General features: G+C 39.0%; 2 protein-coding genes and 1 long non-coding RNA gene across 8 annotated transcripts; all 3 read right to left on the bottom strand.

Annotated features, from left to right (window-relative positions):
• Positions 1-7,618: 7,618 nt before the first annotated feature.
• LOC115719275 (zinc transporter 1) lies at positions 7,619-9,653 on the bottom strand. Its single transcript, XM_030648248.2, has 2 exons — positions 8,714-9,653; positions 7,619-8,170 (listed from the first exon to the last, which is right to left on the bottom strand). The coding sequence occupies exons 1-2, from the start codon at positions 9,366-9,368 to the stop codon at positions 7,779-7,781; spliced, it is 1,047 nt and encodes a 348-aa protein (XP_030504108.2). The 5' UTR covers positions 9,369-9,653; the 3' UTR covers positions 7,619-7,778.
• A 75-nt stretch (positions 9,654-9,728) lies between these two features.
• Positions 9,729-15,866, bottom strand: LOC115719276 (E3 ubiquitin-protein ligase SDIR1). 6 transcript variants are annotated; one of them, XM_030648251.2, is made up of 9 exons: positions 15,636-15,866; positions 13,778-13,879; positions 13,612-13,666; positions 13,467-13,519; positions 13,159-13,387; positions 12,870-12,984; positions 12,095-12,143; positions 10,579-10,695; positions 9,729-10,102 (listed from the first exon to the last, which is right to left on the bottom strand). In XM_030648251.2, exons 2-9 carry the CDS (start codon positions 13,853-13,855, stop codon positions 9,974-9,976), a joined length of 825 nt encoding a protein of 274 aa, XP_030504111.2. In that variant the 5' UTR covers positions 13,856-13,879; positions 15,636-15,866; the 3' UTR covers positions 9,729-9,973. The 6 variants fall into 6 exon arrangements, with proteins under 6 accessions (XP_030504111.2, XP_030504110.2, XP_060966709.1 ...); XM_030648250.2 differs by having other exon boundaries at positions 10,579-10,698; positions 13,778-13,857; positions 15,636-15,839; XM_061110726.1 differs by having other exon boundaries at positions 10,579-10,698; positions 13,778-13,958; positions 15,636-15,838.
• Positions 11,086-12,087, bottom strand: LOC133035060 (uncharacterized). Its single transcript, XR_009686346.1, has 2 exons — positions 11,854-12,087; positions 11,086-11,777 (listed from the first exon to the last, which is right to left on the bottom strand). It is a non-coding gene; the product is annotated as an uncharacterized LOC133035060 (long non-coding RNA).
• Positions 15,867-15,868: the final 2 nt, after the last annotated feature.

The following is a 15,868-nucleotide window of genomic DNA, read 5'->3' as shown; positions in this document are numbered from 1 at the left end:
GGTCAAAAAAGAGAAATATGTGCGTCAAAAGAGATCGCATATAAACATCCTAGCCCAAAGGGCAGGTCAAAATATATACAAATGGCCCGGGGACAGGCCTTAGAAACTGTCTCCCCTTTAAATAAAAAACAGCTGCATAAATGTATTGTCTCAAAGTAGCTGTATGTAAATAAATATATATAAAAAGAAAAAATATATAAAAGAAGTGGGTGGAATCCTGGTTGTACTGGGTTAATCTCGAGCGGCTCAGTCAATGCGCGGAGGAAGGCGAGGTCCGATGCGCGCCTCTACCATGGCATCAAGCTTCTTCTTCTTCTCCCGAAATTTGGCAATCATTTCCTCAGGTTTGGGGTAGAAGGTAAGCTTGATATTTTGGTCGTTGGTAGACCAAGCCATGAAGACTCCATCATCGAAGCGCTTAGGGCACCGGCCGCAGGAAACGGGAGAAAGAAGCTCAGCTCTTTTTGCCTTATTGGAGGCTTGTTCCTTGAAGTCCTTCAGCTCCGCGGCTAGAGCGGCCCTGGACTCTAAGTCTGGTTGGTGAGTTTCCTCTAAGGATCTCACCTTGGCAACCATCTCGTCCAAGGCTTCCCTGGCCTCCCGGAGCTCCCGCTTGGCCTTTGCAGTGGCCTCACCTTCCGCCCTCAACTCCTCTTGATGCTTGGCCTCCAGCCTGTCTCTCCGCAGGGCCTCATCCCGGATCATGGCCTCCGCCTGGGCTTCCCTCCGCTTGGCCTCCTCCTTATTGGCCTTGGTAGCAGCCTCCCGGCGCTCAGCAGCCTCCTGGTAAAGCTGCCTCTCCGTAGTAAGATCCTGAAGGACCTTCCCGACTTTGTTCATGTCCCCAAAGTCAGACAGAACGAAGCCATGGTTGATTATGTTCTTGGAGAGGCGGCCAGCTTCAACAGCAAGCTAAACAACAACGCAAGTGTAAGAAAGAATCTCTAAAAAGAATAAGGGGAAAAGCAAAATCACGAAGCACTTACCACAGTGAGGGAGTGGCTGAGATCCTGGACCTGGAAGATGGAGTTCAGGGAGGCACAAGTAGCGAACCGCTTAGGCGCGCACCGGGTAAGCTGAGAAGCAAACTCGCCAGTCATCTCCGCAGCGAAGGGAGCCAAGGTGGGCCCAAGGAAGCGACGGAACCAGTCCGATAGGGGGTCCAAATTTAGGTCCCACGGATCATGGTACTCCGGGTTGTTGATGGTGTTTTGCACCTCAACCCGAAGAACACTCCTAAAGGCTTCCACCTCAGCAAACTCCCGGGAGTATTCATCCATGGCATAGTTATGCTTGGCTATCCAGAGCTCCTGCCTCACCTCGTCTCCAGGAACCGGAGTCAGCACAATGTTGGGAGGGGCAGTATGCTCTTCCATGGGAGAGACCCCACCATCAAGACCGTGGGTCGGAGTATCAGCTCTCCGAGGCCGCTTGGGCTCTTCCTGGGCAATCATTTTGCCCTTACGCTTGCGAATCAGAGCAATTTCTTGCTCTTCTTCACTTTTTTCAACTTCCTCAGGAAGAGCCCGGAGCCCTCCTGGACCTTCTTCAACTTCCTCAGAAAAGCCCCATTGCTTTTCTTGACCTTCTCCCGGCAGCACCTCCTCGTCATCCACTAAATCAATAGTGTCGGGGGGAGCGCTGGAAGAAATCTTTAGAGCAGGGGCCATCGGGGAAGAAGTAAAGGCAGGAGGAGCCCCAGGAGTGTGAACCCCAGCAAGCTGATCCAAGATGGCGTCCATGGAGATACCTGCTACAGCAAAAGAAAGCAAGTGTTAGAACATCCGTGTGAAACCACCAACACAAGATATGGCAAACAAGCTAGTCCTACCCTGACTCTCTAATTCGGCCCTAGCAAAGTTCTAAATTTTTATGCTGGCAGCATCATCTCCGAGATAGCTGTCCGAAGGCCGGAACCAGCTGGATGTAATGTAAGCCGAGGGACCTAAGGAAACGGGCTCGGGAGGACCAGAACCCATCCGAGATCGACCTAGGAAATCTCCTAAGTTTGAAAAATAAAATTCCTTCAAGTGATCCCCCCACCGGGTCGAGGGCATCCTAAACCTATGCAGACGCTCGTCGAACCCTACGGGCCTAAGACTGGCATACTCGCCAACAGAAGGAACATAATGAATTACCAAAGGAGACTTACCGCCGGCGCCGGAACTGCTGGCACCAAGAGCCCCAGTGTTCGACTCTGGAACCAAAGGCTGTGGCCTGGGAGCCCTTCTCTCCGTTGAATCCCCAATGTGAAGGGGCTTCCCGGCAATCGCCTGACTCCTTCTCTCCACCGGGCTCCCCACGCGGAGCGTCCTCCCGGAAGCCGCCTGGGCCTTAGAGTATGCCTTCTCCTGGGCCTTCCGGTAGAGATACTCCTGATATTTCTTCTCTGTCGTGGCGATGATCTCGTCCCGGAAGGTCTTCTCCGCGACCGGCGCCCTCACATTGGGGCAGATGACCCGAGAAAGGTTAGAGTCCTCCACGGATTGATGCGGAAGGATGAGTTTTGCCTTCCTACAGTTCTCCGTAGTGACCAGACCCCCGACGTCAAGATCGGCCCGGTCATAAGAGGCAAAGGCCTGGGCTCTCTGAAGAAAGGCCTGAGTAGGTGCAGTTCGCTCATAGGGAGGAATCCTCACCCACTCAGTAAGGAGCTCCGGGCGGTCCACTGCCCAGAACCCTGAGGAGAAGAAAAAGCGATGGCGGTACTCCTTGACGTGAGTCTGCCTGTTATACGGGACTGTTGCTAAATTTATAATCACTACGCAAGTATACGCAATCAAGTAGTAAACTCACACAGGTGAGGTCGAACCACAGGGAATTGGACTAATTACTACTAAATTATACTATTGATTCTATCTGGTAAAAGAATACTTTTTATGAATTAAATAAGACAATTCAGAAAATTAAAACTAACAAAAGGAAGATTAATCAAGATAAGAAAATAAGGAGACGAATCCTGTTGTTAAGTTACCAATGTTAATGTTTAAATGCTATCCTTCTCTTGAAGTGAATGATAGATTATGAATTAACCTAGCTCTTTTCAGATCTTCTAGGTTCTAAATCTCATGCTCTCTAATTAATCTCTTAATTAAACTAACATGAAATCAGCATTAAGCAATAATCTAAATGTCACAAAGGCCATGTAAATACTTTCGTTTCACATCAAAACCTAGACTATCCAATTTTAGCATTCTCAATTCTCACTTTTCAGATTTCGAATTGAGATCATAAAACATGTAAAAGGTGATCAATCTTGCACATGGAAATTAAACACAAATATGAATAGTGTTCACAATCAAGATGGAGGAATGGCAATTAATCATTAACTAGGAAAAACTTAAACAACATTCATCATTCTCCCTAAATAGGAGTTTAGTTCAAAACATCCATAATCAAATGCATAATTAACATTGAAATAGAAAAGAACATAGAAAAATTAAAGAGAAGAGAAAGAACTAGTTGAAGCAATTGATCTGGGTCGCCACAAGCCGCTCTTCTAGCCTCCTCCTTTGTTTCTAGGGTTCCAATTCTGAATAATCCCTAATTTTCACGAACTCTCACTATTTAAACCAAGTCTCAACTTAAAAATTCGTGAAATTACGAAACTGGCCAAAAATCCCGTCACTGGGGTCCCCGTCGCGACTGGCAAAGCTCCCGTCGCGACGGGATTAAACTTTGAAACTTCAAGATCCTCTCTGCCAGTACCCGTCGCGACTGGCATGTTCCCCGTCGCGACGGGAGTAAACTTTGACTCCTTGAAAATCTCTCTGCCAGTTCCCGTCGCGACTGGCAAATTCCCCGTCGCGACTGGAACAGGCAGCGACACCAATCTTGGATTTTCTTCTCGATTCTTTCACCACGCGTCCTCAATTCTTGTACATACTTTCTTTAAACACACAAGGACCTGAAACAAAAGAATCAAGCGTAAAATAGCCCTAAAACTAGAAACAAAGAGTGAAAACTAACCGAAAATATAACCCGAAACTTAGACTAATTTTGGCCTAACAGGGACCACCCCTTCGTTAGCAGGGTGGGCCCGGAACCCATAAAAACCGTCCTTAAGTTTGTCCCCCTTCTTGGGGACGGAAACAAGTTCATAAAAATACAAAATTTCCGCCGGGCGGGGAGATCCCCATCCTCGGGCGGCATAAAAATTAAATAAGCCTGAAAGCAGGCGGTATGCTTGGGGAATAAGTTGGTATGGCGCAAGGTCGACAAAAACTAGAAAATTAACAAAGTAATCCTGAAGAGGAAGCATGGCCCCAGCCATCAGGTGCGTTTGGCTCCAGGCCCCGAAGCCGCCGTAGTTGTGGTTGGGCGTCTCCGCGTCGCGAGGTGGCCGATGGTAGGTCCCTGAGGTGGAAGGCTTGATTCCGGCAACCTCCACAATATTCTCCAATTGGTGGGGACAGGTCAAGGTGGAATAAAGCTCAGCCGCTTCCCATCCGGTCGCCCTGGACTTATACCCCTCCTGGGCAACGGGTCCCAGGGAGACCTCCTCAAGGGTAGCCACGCGCTTACCACTTTTCTTTGATGACTTTGAGCCAGAAGCAGACATTTTTCTATTCTATAAAAAGAGTAAAATTCCAGCAGTTAGGCCCCATACCAAACCCTAAAATAAGAAAAAGGGAATGGGGGTCCCCTAACCGCTGGAAAGAGGCCCCCTCCGGATACGTGTCACACAGGAAACCCTGGAGGGATTCCCTGGACAAGTGTCGGGTGCAGTAAGTTCACAGAAGACGGCTTTACGCGATAAAGAAAACAGAAAGAAAAGAGTCTGTCCTATGCCCTAAGAAACCATTATACGAAGAACGTATGGCCTTCTACAAAGAAAATACACAATAACAACAGAGGCGTGACAACAACAATCCTATCACTAGAGCAGTAAACTCAAACAGACTATATGAAGGATTTAAACATTTGCATACCCAGAAATCTCGAATGCAAACCCAGAAAAGAACAAACAGATAAGTAATAGCATGCCATTCAATAATAAAGCAAAGAATGCAAAAAACTTACAATGAAGTGTTGAACTGGGGGTCCTGCTGCGAGTCGAGTAAAGACAAGAAGGACTGGAAGCAACAAGCGAAGAAGAACTGGGAAAATCGCAAAGTGTTTAAAGGCCTTGTTCTAGGTCCAAGAATTTTCTCTCTAGGAAATTTGAGCAAAGTTGGCAAGAAATGGAAAGTAACCGAAATGAAGAAAAGGTGGTGGCTTTTATAGGTAAAAATGCATGAGGTACAGGCGTCATCACCTACCAATCGAACGGTGAGGGAAGCGCACGATTCAAATGCTCGAAGATCAACGGACCAGATTGATTTACAATAAAGGCGGTGGAAACGCTTGAGTATCCGTCTGACACCATCAATGCGCCGTATCAATCAATGGGCATGAAACAAATCGACCCCTGCAAAAAGTGAATCGCTGCATTAAAAGCCATCATTAAATACACCCTCACGCGCTCAAAGCTCGTGCCAGGAAACCGAGGAGTCAACCGGAGGCACTTGAACAAGCCTTGTTTCATTTTTCAAATAAACAAGGCTTGGAGGGTAAATGTTTCCCTAATTTTTCCCAATATACGTGGACCAATCAGACAGGGACACGTGGATCAAGCAATTCACAATATTCGCTAAGTCTTTGTGCCATAAGGTAACGTCCCAGACGTAGATCCCGGAGAAGGCATATGGAAGTCAATATGCTCCCGGAAGCTCATATAACGCTAAGGCGTCTCCGCGAGGTGTCATGTTTCTCCTGAGCAATCAAGTCGCATTAAATGTCGCATGGGAGGAAGCGTGTTGGGACTGCTACACGCAATAAAGTCTGACGGCACAACCTCCAACCAACAGCGCCACAGTAATGATCATTTAAGTCTAGCGACGGCTACACTGTGAAGAGTCACGTCAATCAAAAGGCAAAAAGGACATTCCACATAAAAACCCTACAGCACCTAGGGATTTGACCATGCATTACCCATGGTATATTCATTGGGAATACCCAACTTTATGGATACTTACAGATACACTTGTAAGGACAATTCTAGGGATTACCCCACCAAAAACACTATAAATACCCCCTCAAAGCTCATTAAATGGGATCGAGAATCTTGGGCTGCATATGAGCAAGTAGAGTAAATACTCACCAAGAACATTTTCTGTATTTATAAGGGTGAAATTCTCCCAAGTATATTCTCTGTATTAAATACATCCATAAATAACAAAGACTCGTGGACTAAGGCTCATTAACGCCCCAACCACGTAAAAATCCTTCTCTCACTTTCTTACAGCTCGGTAATTTTATAATATTTTATTAGTTGCCGAAAATCTCAGTCAACAGGCTTCATAAAGGGATTTGGCCATGAGGTGCATTCTAAGTCATTGGATCTTTCTAATCAGTCCATTTAGCTCTAAATCTAAATCTAATTAATCCCTATAAATAGAACATTAAGAGTTTTGATTCATGTAGATGACTCTAGACTCTCTCTTATCTGACAAACTGAATCAAAAGCAAACCTATTATTTTCTATTATTATTTTCGAATTTCGCTTGAGATTTTTCATAGAATTTTGTGGTCCATGGTGAATTTAGAGTATGTCCACTCATGTCAAAACAATACCTAACATAGTGAGGATGACAGTGTCTAACCATATTGAAGGAGAGAAAATCTAGGTTTTAGATCTAGATAATGCTTCGCTGCAGACATAATTCAAGGGTTAGAGATCTAAATAGAATGAGTCATTATATTTCACTGCCATCAATGTAAGAATTTCTTAATCTTTTATGTGTTTATTTCATTATTTTTAGAAATTTATATTTAGAATGTTAGATTATAAAATTATAATCAACATACATGTTTGTGTTAGAGAGTCTCACATTGCTAATGTGTGGAAAGAAAATAGAATATATAAGAGGAATGGACTACTCCTCCCATTGCCAATTAGTTTTGAGATGGAACCTCATTCATCTTATCCCAAATTCTAACATGGTATCAGAGCAAGAAAAAAATTCTAGTAACTATATGACCCAAAAAAAAAAAAACTGATCGAAGTAGAGCTAAAAAAAAAGAGCAACTAAAAATCTAAAAAAACTTATCCAAGAACCAAAACAGTCAAAAAAAAAAAAAAGTCACTTGTGATTCAGGAATAGTAAGCCAAAAAATAAAAAGTGTCACAAAAAAAATACTGATCCAAAAAGTAGAGCAAAAGAGCCACTTATGATCAAGGATATTGAGCCAAAAAAAAAGCTGCTTATGATCGTGTTGTCCAAGATGGTAAGCATATAAATTAGCCATCATCTTGAGAGGATGTTAGAGAGTCACATTGCTAATGTGTAGAAAGATAATAGAATATATAAGAGAAATGGACTACTCCTCCTATTGCCAATTGGTTTCAGATGGAAGCTCATTCAGCTTATCCCAAATTCTAAAAATTTCTAAATTTAGATCTTGATAAAACAAGTTCGAGCCTCTTAAAATCGCTTGTGTTCATCTTTATGCTTTTATGTTCTAGTACTGTTTGATTAATTATTTTAGTTCAATCTGTGTAGTGTTGTGTTTTGTTTGTGTGTGTGAAGATTGGTTCGAGAATAAAGTTGACCACCATTGTCAATATGTCCGAGTGTGGCTAATGAGGGGAAAAAAATTATATGAAAATTTTCAAAACCATATATTCTTACACAAGAAGGCATGGAGCAAGAAATCTAACTTAAAAGCAAATAAGAAGAAGAAAATAAAAGTGGGAGATATACATAATTTTTTGATGAAGATGATCAATCAATATATCAATCCCATATCATAACAACAGCAATAACTCCAACCCCAGAAAGCACAGAGAGAAACTTGAAGAAAGGAGTGTCAAAATAATTAGGGGATTCTGGTCTAAAGCCTTTGGCAATAAGATGGTTTATGGCAACATAGACAAAAACTCCACAAGCCAACCCCATGGAGATGGCATATGTCCAATCTGCGGCAGCTCCTTCAGTTGTGGCATCAATGGCAATGCCTATGCCTACTCCGATGGGACTCGAAATGGCGAATGCAAAGGAGTAAGCCACCGTCAGCAGTAGTGGCCTCTTTGGTAGCATCTTCAGCAGTGCTATGCCCATGGCTACGGCTGCAAATATTTTGTGTAGTGATATTGTCCACAAATTCCTCCATGCATCTCCCTTAGTATCTGGCCCACACCAAATAATTTATATAAGATCATGAAGGAGGCAAATCTTACATTAAGGACTAAGTAAAGTCAATCTCATCAACTTAAATGATAATAATGCAAGAGTAGTAGTTGTCGTATGAAAAAGAAAAGGACCAATTTGTATGAATAAACAAAACTTTATTATTTATTTATAATTTTTGACAGCCAACCAAGAAGTAGGGACAAACTAATGAATGACAATCAGGCCATTTGGGGTGATGTAACACATTACATATAGTATTATTGACACTTGGAAAGAGATAAGCTCAAATCAATTATATTGGTTGAGAAACGATCCTATAGAGTAGTTACTTAGAAGGTTATTAATCTATTTGAAAAATCTACAAATATATATATTTAGTTGATCGGGATTTAAGTTATTTTACAATTATCACTTGACTAGTCCATACATAAAAGAACAAAACTAATCAGCAATCTTGGTTTTCACTTTTCAATTAAATAGACATATATCAAATGACTATATAATTAAGAATAAATAATTAAATATGATTACTTAATTACCTGCAATTCCAACGGCAATACCCTCGAAAACAGAGTGAAAACAGAGAGCAAGGATGAGAAGTATGGTGTCTCCTAACGACGTCGTTTTCAGGAAAGCAGTGTTGACTTCTTCCAAGTCAACATGATCATGATCATCCTTATTAACAGCAGCTTGCTCCGGAGTCCTCCTTCGTCCTTCTTCAATTTCTACTTTAGCTTCTCTCTGATTAGACTTTGTAACAAAATGAATGATACTATCTCCAAACATGGTCAAAAGATAACCAGCCGAAGCCAACATGAACGCAAAAGGGTACGTTTTCGGGGTGAGGTCTCCAAACGTTTCATTTGAATCGCTCAAGAAATGCATTAGGGATGTCCCTAGGAAAACCCCACCTGCAAATTGTGTTCCCAACAAAAGAAAGCTCTCATTCCACCGGAAAAAGTAAGGCGATACACCACCTGCAAAGGTGGTCACCAGAAGAATTATCAAGCACCATATTTTCACCAAGACCAACCCCTTGGAGTGCAAGTTATGAGCGTGATCACCAGCAGCGTCATCATCATCGTCTCCACCACCACCATGACCGTTGACTATGAATACTTGAAGCAACAGAATCAGTGAAATGAATAGAGATGTTGACTTGAGAGTGCTCATGGTGGAAGGAGTGGGAACCATTGATGATGATTAATGTGTTATGAGGTCTTCTTGTGATTATTGATAGTTTATTTATGTGGTTTAAATTAGTTAAGTCTGTTAGTTGATTGAGGGTACAATCTTCCATTTCCTCTCTTTGCAGTACAAGTTTGACTTTTCACAAGTTTAGTATGTGTACTGCACAAACCAGTTTAGAGAAGAAAAAGCTTATTAATCAGCTTACGTTGCTTTCAATACAAAATATATTTGTTTAGCAGATAAACATCCGTGTGTGCATATATTATATAATCAATTGAAAAGGACTATTAGCCAATACAGAGAAATGTTTGCATAAATTAGTGTTATAAATAAATTAAAATTAATGATAAATAGAATATCCTGTGTTCTAAAATGCCTGAAGCAATCTGGCTGGCAAGCGGCAAACCAAACTCTCCAATCAATCAACACATTGAATTACACGATCAGAAAGATTCTCATTTTTTCAATCCACAATTATTAAAACAAATATAGTAACAATTACGAGAAGACCATATTAACTTGAGGCTATACACATTTACACACAGGACACGTATAACTTGATTCACTGGTTATACAAATGACAATTGGATAGGTAATAAAAATGATCATTAAACCATATCTAACCCATCAGACTCGCTCTCCCTGCTGCTTTCGTCCCATCCTGACCCCACTCTGTATTTACACACAGGGCACGTGCCTTGTTGACGTAACCAAGGGTCAATGCAACTGGTATGGAACTGCACAAGATAAAGATTACTACTATTTAAAACAAACCCAACTCAAAATTAATCAAGGTTTTTAATATAAGGACAAGTAAGATTATTGCTATAAACGCAGGTAAAAATCTGCCGTTCATTTTTTAATTGATTTTTTTGACGCAGTCGCATAAGATATAATTGCAGTAAAATAGTCTATTTAACTAGCTGAAACTAGTAAACTCGAAATTATTGTTTCTAATATAATGAATGCAGATAGTAGATACTTATCTCCATAATTTGTCATTAAACTACTATGTGTACAACTGTGCATATCTCTGGAGTCATATTGTCCCACATTAGTGTTAAATCAAACAATATGCAACAAAAGAAAATGATTCGAGAAGAAATTTTGCCACACAAAAACTTTTCAAGAATTATAGTTCTGGGAGGAAAAATAAAGCTATTTTTCGTCCTTATTTAATATGAAAAACAATGTAGATAAATGTGGGATGAACCTGATGCAAACATGGCAAGCTGCGAATGAGCTCCCCTCTGCTGACTTGCTCCAAGCAAATGCTACATGTCAATTCATTTTCTGAAGCCTTCAATTTCCCATCTTCCTTTCGGGTGTCCTGCTATGTCAGTTTACAAGAGCAGTGTATGAAGTAGTAAAAGAAAAAAGGGGAAAGACACAGTAATGAGTATGTGTGATAGTTTCGCTACACCATCTACTTCAAAAAAAGAGGCCAAAGGTTCAAAATATTAAAGAGCGCTGAATCAAGGTTTCAACTAAATGTCTTATGTAGACTGTATTTTATGTTGTGTCTGCAAAAGGACAAGTAGGAGGGTGCACAAGTTGAATCAATCAATTGGTAGGAGATTAGGACAAGTTTAGGTTAGTTTATTAAGTCATGCAACAGCCTACAATTAGTATGCCAAGCCACATTTGACAATAAGTATCATGTGTTTTGTACGAGCTAGAGCTACTGCTGGGGTACATGTATGTGGACTCTTCATTTTCGTTTTCTTTTTCTTTTTGTCTTTTTTTTTTTTTTTTTGTTTTTTTTGTTTTTTTTTTTTTTTGGGCAACATTATGCAGACCTCTAAATCTAAATCCTTTGAACAATGCATAAGAAATGATCTAATACCAAAATTATGAAAAAGACTCTGGATTAATTGATAGGCAATCAAAACAAAGCATTCACGTATGAGCTTACATCAGCAAAGCCTTTGACCTTCATACACTTATCTGGCAAACCATTTAAAACTAGCAAATTTTTTAAGGCACTTCCTATTCATTGTATAACATGTTCGTATACCTACCACAACAACTTGGATTAGTGAACTTATTGGCCCCTATAACTATGATGAAAGTGTCTATTGGTCCTTAAACTTTACATTCTATAATTTTAGTCCAAAAACTATTAAAAACAATTATGTTAATATTCTGTTCGATCCTCAATAATTTTCTTCACATTTTAGAACAAAATATCACATTTTGGAAATGTTGTAAGATACGTTCATTTAGTCTTGTCTAATCTAGCATCTTTTTCAGTCTAGCAATTATCTGGATAATTAATTCTCAATTTTTCATCTGCTCTATTTCATACTCAAGTCTATTGACCATGCTTCCTATGCAAGTGGGTCTGAAATAAATAAGTCCAAAGAAGACTTTCCGTTTCCTATGTAGCTTTTTGTAAAGAGTCAGGAATATCTAGAAAAAGGAGAAAACTTTACTTTAATATGGACCGAAAGGAATTTCCTAAAGAGTTTAGGGGCCAACATTTCACCTTTAACATCCAAAGGCAAAAATAATGAACTGCATATCCATCAGTCTTGATGTCCAAAGTCAACCTTATATATAATTTTTATATGCAGCGCTAATTTTTTATGTTTTCATTTTCTTCCTGGCCAGATAACACAGCTCAAACAATATAATAATCAACCAAGATGCAACTCAAACATTAGCTTGCTTTGTCTAATTGTCTTATTATTATTAGATATACTATCAAAATTTAGATGACCAATTACCTCAGGAGCGGCTGAAGAAGTTGATGCCTGCTGCAATGATGAGACATCCCTGTTTAAAGGAAAGAAACCCTCTTTTGTTAAAATATATATATAAATATAATACATATACATATATACAAATATATATAATTGTCAAGCACAGCTAAGAAAAAAAATGTAATAACGAGACAAACATATTAGTCATTACAAGATGACATAAACATAACTTTCCATTCTAATACTCTTATCTTTAACATCTTTCCAACACTACTAGACTGTTTTCCTAATAAATTATGCAAACAAGTGAGACAAATAGAAGGGTCTTTCCATGTCAAGAATAAATACTCACATTTTTTATATTTCAATAGTCTCAAAAATAGTTGGTTTATTATTGGTCTATCACCCACCAAAACTTTACTTGATACATTGAGTGAAGAGTGAAAGGGAGTTTTTTTCATCTGAACCCTCGGTGACTTTCTTCATGAGTATGAGGGATTACACAAGTTTCTAAATGAAACTCATGTTCAGTACCTTTATATATTTTGTTTTCCCCTATATTAAAACTAATATATATATGCAGCCAAATAAGACCCTTAACAATCTACCGTTTGTACCCCTACGCCTGGTCCCATCCCCCTCCCCACTCTCTTCATATATAGTCTGACAAATAAAAAATTCATATTTAGATGCTATTCTCAAATTGTTTTCAAACTAATATGGTGTAGCTTTCAAATTAAATTCTTAATATTAGACCACCTGACATTCAAGGTATATTCACAGAAATACTAAAGCTTACTTCTCTTGGCCAACAACTTTGTACTTGTGAACAGGCAAAGCATTTATCTCTTCCTCAGTCATTGATTGAGTTGTAGATGTATTTTCAGTGTCCAGTGCTCTCAAAGTATCATAATCTGTTTGAATAGAATGAGAACAAAGAACCTGTTATCTTCCCAACATATATATATATATATATATATATATATAAATTCAAGCTGCATGGACGTCAGCTGAATTGTGAATGCACAATCTCTTTCTATTAGTTGATCATTCAACTATAAGTCTATAATACTTATCCAGAGCTTTACCTAGATCATCAAGTTCACGATCAAGAAGCGCAAGTTGGAGCCTTAGTCCTTGTAACCTCCCTCGTGTTGCAAAAGAAATTGATGGCGGCATGTGCAGCCGCAATTCTGTATGACCAAGCAAGCCACTGGCAGTTGCAGCATGTGCACGAGCCTGTGCTTGTAGTCGCTGACAAGTTGCATACATCCTCAGGCTTGTTGCCATCAAAAATACACCTACGACTAGCCAGAGCTGCATGTACAATGCCGGAATCACCTTCATGACTGTGTTTCAGACTTAAGACTAACAATAAATGTGAAAGAAGACATACCAGAAAGTTTGGTGACATCTGATGAGAATTCAATATCATGAATAGCAAGAGAACTGTTGAACGAAAAGGTTACAATAAGGATCAACAATATCATGCACTAAAATTCCACATGTTGCAACGAAAATACTAGAACCAAAAACAATACCAGTGACTAAAAAGGCCAGTGAGTTAGTATTTACTGGTCGGGCCGTATGAATCCGCTAACAGAAAAAACAAATGAAGTCAGCATTATGTGGCATTAAATTTAATGTTGCACAATCTAGTGGGCTTATATAAATGTGAATATAGTGCTATACATACAGAAGACCTACCACAGAAGGTTGTTCAGGCACAAATCCTGAAAATCCACTTTCAATATCTGCCCTAGTCCCTCGGAAAACAAAACTCATTTCTGCAAAAGTTTAAACTTCTTTCTGTAGCAATACAATAGATAGTGTCATAATACACTCAACTAAGTCAAGAATAGCAACCCTTCCCTCAAAATTTAAAAACCTGTCAATGCATCCAACCAGTCACAAATAAGGACTTGCAAATTAACCTTCCAGTGCGGTAGTAATCAACCACATGAAAGTAAAATTTAATGAACAAAAGGTTTTACAAGTTCTGTTTTACGCATTAGAAAAATCAATGATTAAGCACAATTCACAAACCAACACTCAATGAGTATTAGAAATAGAATTAGCATGGTCCAGGCTCGTAATGTAATAATCACTGATGAAGAAGCAAGTCAACAGCTTACTCATCTTAAGTGCATGAGAAAAGGGTGTTATTAAGTTGCTCATCAGCCTTTATTGCAGATATGCAAAACTAACCGAGAAATGTATGCCAAAGCAGTAAAATATTTGTTTCCAGCCAGTTACTAAGTGTGATGCAACCATGCATTTTTTAAAATACATATAGATACATATGTGTATATATATATATAAAGAGAAAGACCTTAGATTTGAAGCATTGTTAAAATCAAAATATATTAAAGCTCTTCTTCCAAGCCTTAAAAGTCAAACTCAAATTCAACAAATACAAGAAAAAACATTCTTGATAAAAGCCAACATCTAGGGACCCAATAATTAATTATGAAAGCAAAAGCAAATATTACAAAAGATCAAGCTTGATCACACCAACCCATGTTCATGGAAGATAAAAAAATGTGGTCAAAATGCAATGATATTCCAAAAATCTAGACTGGAAAGAAATTATCGGCTACAATCTAGACTGCCCATGTCATGCCTTAAAAAGCTCTTTAAAGATTCCTTCGCCACATTTAAAAACATCTTCCCAGCATTGGAATCAACACAATGGTGATCTATACCATGAGAAAGAGTTCTTAGAACGAAGCAATGTAACATTAAGCTGATTCACAAATGGAAGATAATTTAACTAATTTGGCAAAGTAATATAAAAAATTCTTATATGAAATTTGTAAAGTTGCTCTGTCACAGCTTCAAAAGAATAAAATAAGCACATATAATTATAGTGCCGAACAAAAGAAGAAATAAAAGCATAATTTTGAGATTACATTATTGTGAAGTAGTCATTGAATTATAAGCATATTCTCTATATAGAATCTAATAGTGCCATCTGAGTCCCACCCCCACACCCGTCTATGAAATATTTAGTCAATGACATCATATAAACATAAAATTTCAAACACGTATTTATGCATATAAAATCGTAGAGTGCTCAACCCAGTTACCACAAAAATAACCCTTTGTTTAAGGAAAGCCTCCCAGGCACAAAATCATTAAAAATAAAAAATAAAAAAATCCATTTCCCAAATAAAATATTTCCTTGACCATTGAGCATGTGATTTTTGTCAGCATAAACAAAGATCTTAAACCTCACAATGTGAAAGGGAAAAAATATATATAGAGGCGCCTCATTCAACCCTAAAGAAAATTAAAATTAAAATTTAAAACACATGCGAATAAAATAAAAAGATAAAGAAAATCTCTGATCCTAATTGGCATGATAACAATAAACAAATTGAATAAATAACAAAATAAAAGCACATAAAATCAGCACTTTTTAGCAAGCAAAATAAGTCATCATCTCATTTTTATAAACATATAAATTTATATATATATTAAAAGATCGAAAGTGTATAGGCGTTTACATAAGACAGAGTTTCTACGGAGCCAAACAGAAATGATTGGTGACAAAAAAACTTACAAGTTAGTAAAATCGGTGGAGAGAGTTGAGAATGTAGGAGTAACAAAGCGGTGAAGGAAGGAGAAGAGATCCAGTCGAGGGTGAAGCTCAGCTAACTCTGGTCTGGTCTGGTCTGGTCTGGTGTCTTTACCCACCAACACAACAACACCATTAATTTCTTATTATTTTTTTTTTAATTTTTTCCAAAAAACTAGCTTGAATATTCGAGACGACTCCAATGACTGCCACGTCAT

Source organism: Cannabis sativa, chromosome 2, assembly GCF_029168945.1.
Source record: "Cannabis sativa cultivar Pink pepper isolate KNU-18-1 chromosome 2, ASM2916894v1, whole genome shotgun sequence".
Classification (NCBI taxonomy): Eukaryota; Viridiplantae; Streptophyta; class Magnoliopsida; order Rosales; family Cannabaceae; genus Cannabis; species Cannabis sativa.
This window is presented reverse-complemented; position numbering and strand designations above follow the sequence as displayed.